We start from the raw sequence: 6,318 nt of genomic DNA, 5'->3' as shown, positions 1-6,318 counted from the left end.
TAGCCTAATTGCTAGATAGGTATCTTACATTACTACAACATATTTATTGTTTGGCACAGTTCAGGCTCACCTGTTTTCTAAAAGAAATACCTCTAAAGTTTCCTGCCCTCTGTATGCTTTCTCTCCCTTTCTACTAATTTAATTTCTGAAATCCTGATTTTTGTTTCAATTTAACCAGGTCTGAATTGCTTCTGCTCTCTAGACAACAACATGGAAATTACACATAGATCTGTGTTCAGGGGGTTCAAACCACTTTACTTTTGAGGCAGGGAGGTGGAGGTCAGGAAATTAAAGGAAACAACTTGCAGATAAACAGAACTTAATTGACAAATTACTAGTGACCCACAGGACATTTCTACAGTATTTACACTGTAAGAGTCTCAGCAGCAGAACATGTTTACAACTTTATTATAGTGTAGTTGCATACAATGCAAGCATACTGAGTAGGAATGTTATTGATTTGCAACAATTGTGTGTAGAATTGCATGCATTCTACACTTTTTTCTTTTTTTACAATTTAGGATTTGTGAGATCATAGGAATGTGACATTAGTTCCTATTGAGCTGGAAACTGCAGTGTGATAAGACATTTTGTTCAAATTTTGATGAGAGTTTGTAACAACCCATAAGAGTTGTTAAATGGTATGAAACATGTCAAGAATTGCCTTTTTTTTTGCTGGTCCACCGATTTAGCCACTTTAGACCATGCTTATTGCTTTATTCTGACATATTCTGCAGCTCTAACTAATCTCACAGACCATATTTCATAAGTAAATATTTTGTAGTTTGCTTTGTACATTATGTTGCTATTTTCCAGAGACATGCAAGGAGATTTGCATGTAGCCTAGTAGGAAAAAAGGTTTACTTCCCAATGTGAATCATGTTTCTTATGTAACCCAGTGGTTGTCACTAAGTAAAAAATGACAATAGGCTATATGGGTTTTAATATTGACTGATCAGCTCAACAGTTGATCAAATAGACATCATATTAGACACCATAAAGTAGCTTATATTTTGCAGATATCAACCACAAACGCATAAGTTAACAAAGCATTTTAAAAACCCATGAAGGTATTTCATCAGCCCTGACACAAAACTGGTCTACTAGCCCTACTTTGTCCTTCAAAGCAAGCTAGATGTAATTTGGAAAATGTCCTCTTGTGAAACCCCTTGAATGTGGTGAGGAGAAAACATTTCACAATGTTGGGAGCACACAGAAATTTCTCTGACATAAGCACCTGCGTAGGTCCAAAAGGAATTGAAACCTACCTCCGGAAGCCTTGCTTATGTATCTCTTATTGTTGTCAGTTATAATTTTTTAAGAACAACTCGCAGTGTTTTTTATTCACTCAGTAAAAGCAAAGCTTACCAGACTGTTGAAAAGAAGAGTAACGTGCTTGGTAAGAAACGTATTTAGTCTACCTCAACTTCAAAACAGCTATGTAATAAATTAAAATTTGTATGAAGAATTTATTGCAACCTGTTAAAGTATAATGTTGGGACATTACAGAATAAGCACCTAATCCTAATTTGAGGTTGTATCAATGCTGGTTGGTATATACAGGTTTTTAGACAATTAAGGAAAACCTGTATGTCTGGAATTAAGTTGGTCATTTTAGACAAATCAATATCTATACTAACAAATGCAAATAGTGAAATATAAATACAGGCTGCTATTAGCTACTATTTTAGCTGCTATTCAAAGGTTCCAAATGGTTCCAAACCTTTTTTTTTTTTTTGCAATTGTATCTGTATCTGACATTCACAAGTAATTCACAAGGCAATTAGGCTATTCTGTGATTTTTCTGTTTCTTTCCAGGGATCTCAGCATGTCAAACCAATCCAATTTCACCTTGTGCCTTTATCAACTTTGGATCTGTCTGCTGCTGGCAAAATGTTCTTCACTGTGCATTATAAGACGTGATGGAGCCTATTGTAGCATGAGTAAACTTGACCAAGTGCCAGATTTACCACATCATATAACTTATGTGGATCTAAGTCTAAATTATATAAGTGAAATTAGTGAGAAATCCTTCTTTGGTTTAGAAGCTCTCCAAGTCATTATCATGCAGCAACAAGAAATAAGACTTTTGTTAAAGAGCAATGCCTTCAGTGGATTGTACAATCTGACAAAGCTTGATCTAAGCTACAACCACTTCCTACAACTGGATATGGGAACATTCAATGGCTTGTTGAACCTTCAGACACTTATACTCACACAGTGTAATTTAAATGGTTCTATTCTCTCAGGTGACTACCTGAGACCTCTGGTTTCTCTGGAGAAACTTATACTATACGATAATGCTATAAACAAAATCCAGCCTGGTCTTTTCTTTGTCAACATGAGCAAATTTCATTTGCTGGATGTCTCCCGTAATTGGATTAACAGTATATGTGAGGCAGATTTATTTGGTTTTCAAGGCAGACATTTTACTCTTCTTAAATTAACTGACATTAAAATGCATGATATGGATGTGTTTTGGTCTAAATGGGATGAGTGTGGAAACCCATTCAAGAATATGTCTATGACTGTGCTTGATTTGTCTCAGAATACTTTCAGTGTTGACATGGCAGTACTGTTCTTTAGAGCAATCAGCGGAACCAAAATTCACAGTCTCATTCTCAATAAAAGTTCTAGCATGGGCAAATCAGTATGGTACCAAAATCTAAAAGACCCAGAAAAAAATACATTCAAGGGCCTAGCAGACAGTGGCGTTAAGACTTTGGATCTGAGTGGAGCTCGTATTTTTGCTTTAAAATATTCATTGTTTAGTTATATGCGAGATTTGGAACAAATCTCAGTGGCTTCTAATTCAATCAACTATATTGAAACTAACACATTTTTAGGAGTGCCACATTTAAAAATGCTTAACCTATCATACAACCTCCTGGATAAAATTTATTCTACAACATTTGACAATTTACCAAACCTTGAGATCCTTGATTTATCTTACAATAATATAAGATCACTTATGCCAGGTTCATTTAAAGGTCTTCCAAATCTGTTTTGCTTGAACCTAACAGAAAATTCCTTACAGCATGTATATGAAATGGCAATACTCCCAAACCTTAAAGTGCTTCTCTTGGCAAACAACAAAATTATTTCATTGTATCATCTTTCAAGCATTGCAAGAAATGTCACAGAAATTCATCTGGAGTTTAACAGATTACAGAATGCTGAGCATCTGTACATTATTATAGTGAATTTTCCTAGAATTGAAAAGATCTACATTGCATGCAATGTTTTTTTATTGTGTGAACATAATAAGAACTATGTAGTGTCACCCTCAAACAGTTTACAAGTCCTTGATCTGTCTGTGACTGGCTTGCATAACAACTGGTCAAAAAGAAAGTGTCTTGGTGTGTTTGACAACCTTCACCAGTTACACACTCTCTATCTTCAGCATAACTATATGTCTTCACTCCCAATAAATATTTTTAAGGGACTCACTTCTTTAGTTTTATTAGATTTATCTTTCAACTTCTTGACACATTTACCAAATGGAATATTTCCTCAAAGTCTGAGAATACTTAACCTGGCCTACAATCGTCTTGGTTCCGTTGACCCACATGCCTTTAGTACTCTAACCGTAATCAATATGTACGGGAACCATTTCTTTTGCGACTGCGACCTCAGAGGCTTACAAACATGGATAAATCAGACAAATGTAATGTTTTTTACCCCTATTGAGAATTTGACATGTGAGTTTCCTAAGCAGCAGTATGGCATTCCTCTTGTGCAATCTGTACTGTGTGATGATGAGAAGGATGAAGAGATAGCTGAGAATTTAAGGTTCATATTCTTCATCTGCTGCACAGCACTTATTGTGTTTAGCACCACTGGTGCTATCCTTTTTGTGTGTATGCGTGGCTACTGCTTCAAGCTTTACAGAAATGCGATGACATTTGTGGGTGGAAAGAAAACATTACCTGGTAATGATGGCTTCTTGTATGATGCCTATCTGTGCTTCAGTTCAAAAGACATCAGATGGGTGGAGAAGGCACTATTGAGGAACCTAGACACACAGTTCTCAGATCAGAATATTTTCCACTGCTGTGTTGAGGCACGAGACTTCATGCCAGGGGAAGACCATTTATCCAACATGCATAACGCAGTCTGGAAGAGTAGGAAAACATTGTGTGTGGTGTCCAGAGAGTTCCTGACCGATGGCTGGTGCTTAGAGGCCTTCACTCTGGCCCAGACTAAAATGCTACAGGAGGTCAGAGATGTCTTGGTAGTGCTTCTTGTGGAAGACATACCACAATACAAGCTGATGAAGCATGAAGCAATCAGAACCTACATTCAGACCAGGAAATATCTCAAATGGCCAGAGGACAACCAAGACATGGAATGGTTCTTCAGCCATCTCACACAGAGTCTACTAAAAGACACAAAAGTTAAACACAAGAAACAAAATGTTGAAACAACCCACAATGTGCCAGGTCATGAAACAGTTACCACGGTTTAATACAGGGGTACTTGCATCAATGAAAGTGTTTGCTGAAAAATTTTACATCAGCAGAAATCATTTACAAATATATGTGAAACATATTTTCTATGTTAGTAATGTTTTTTAACTATATTGTGCTAGTAATATACATCTTTGGTGAGGTCTTTATTTCTGTTTAAATAATTTGTATTTGTCTTTTGAATGATTAAACTAAAAGTGTTAATTTGCAAAAAGCAGTCAAAACCTAAAACATTTTGTTAAATTTGACATGTATACTGTTTACATTTCCCAAGAACCCCATGGAAATCCTAATGTACAGATACCAACAATAAAACCATGTAAATCACTAAAGTGCATCTGTCTTGGTTTTACCGTTTGAAATCAAAAACATCTTTTCACATGCTTTTGACATGTTATGTATTTTTCCCCTGCATGCGAACCAATCTGATTAACAATATAAAATACTGCTTTTCAGATTGGAGTCTAAATAAATGAGTCATACACTCAGGAACAGCTTAATCAAGGGCTTTAATTCTTCCATCCCTATCAGTGTAAAAGTTTGAAGATATGTGACTACATTTAAGCAAATGTCCTCAGTAGAGATAGAGCATGCAAAAACCAGATACTATTAGCCAGATGAAACTGGCTAAAGAGGTAAAAAGTAGTCTGCAATGTGTTAAGATGATACCAATGAAGTAATTTCCCCTGAAATGCCATGAAGAAAAAGGGAAGCCGTTACACTATATGGCAATACAAAAAAACACACAGACAATCACTATCATTCAAAACACTGCTGCAAGAGTACTGACATACACAAAAAGATGCTCATATTTCTTCTGGTTATCAGCTACACTGGTTAGCTGTCTCATGTATTATATAATATCCTCTTTCTCACATTTAAAGCTCTGCATTGTCTTGCTCCTGATTATCTTTCTGAACTCCTATATCTTTACAAGCCTTCTCACACTCTTAGATCTTCTGGCAGTAATCTCTTCAGTGTACCTCATACTCATCTTTCCTCTATGGGTGCTGGGGCATTTAGTGCTGCAGCATTGAAACTCTTCCAGTCTCTACAGGACTGTTCTTCTGTTTCAGCTTTTAAATCTCAATTAAAGACCTTTTTTATTCAAAATTTATTTTATTTTATTTTATTTTATTCTACTTTCTCCTTTTTTTATTCAACTCTATTCTATTTTGTCTATTTTATACAACACGTCTATTTTCTCCTTGTCTTTTTTCCTTTTTTCACTCATCTCAATGTGTTACTGGTAAACCATACAATCTGTAGCAATTAATGTGCCCTTGGTTCACAAATGATGTAAAGTGCATTTCAAAACCCATTCTTGGTTGGAAACATTTCATTGTCAAGATGTGCAAAGGGTTTTCCGGTTATGAAATTAAAACTGTAGCAACATTTTCCCCAGATAAATGAGAACACAATACATATTACACTATGTGCAATACAACAATGTGCAATATTGAACTTGACTAAAAAAACCTCTCATCTCACTATACGCAAATGAGAACTAAGCAATGACATCCATATGTAATTAGCTATACTCAAGTAGTAAGTTTGAAAACTATTGGTAAATTAGAACAGTTACCTGTTTTTATATATTTGCATATATAATTACAATTAATATGAAAGTCTTAACGGTTATCTTAGATCTTTAATAGGTGGCACTTGTAAGTTGCTTGTTAGCTGTAATTACTCACTACCGGTGTAGTTTCGCCCTGGCCTTAGGTGTGAATTGAGGGGCGGGCTCAGCACTTATTGAACTGAGTTAAATTAGGACAACTCCACATATGTTTGTAGCGATAATCAATATCTGGAGAAGGTTTGGTGGTGCTCTCAATCAGTTCATCTA

At 35.6% G+C, this 6,318-nt stretch overlaps 1 protein-coding gene across 1 annotated transcript; it reads left to right on the top strand.

The window, feature by feature from the left end:
* The first annotated feature begins 1,211 nt into the window (after positions 1 to 1,211).
* LOC113571833 (toll-like receptor 5) lies at positions 1,212 to 4,790 on the top strand. The gene is made up of 2 exons (XM_027001001.3): positions 1,212 to 1,399; positions 1,819 to 4,790. The coding sequence occupies exon 2, from the start codon at positions 1,829 to 1,831 to the stop codon at positions 4,466 to 4,468; it is 2,640 nt and encodes an 879-aa protein (XP_026856802.2). The 5' UTR covers positions 1,212 to 1,399; positions 1,819 to 1,828; the 3' UTR covers positions 4,469 to 4,790.
* The last annotated feature ends 1,528 nt before the right edge of the window (positions 4,791 to 6,318 follow it).

This window comes from Electrophorus electricus, chromosome 2, assembly GCF_041902795.1.
Source record: "Electrophorus electricus isolate QZ-2024a chromosome 2, ASM4190279v1, whole genome shotgun sequence".
Classification (NCBI taxonomy): domain Eukaryota; kingdom Metazoa; phylum Chordata; class Actinopteri; order Gymnotiformes; family Gymnotidae; genus Electrophorus; species Electrophorus electricus.
This window is presented reverse-complemented; position numbering and strand designations above follow the sequence as displayed.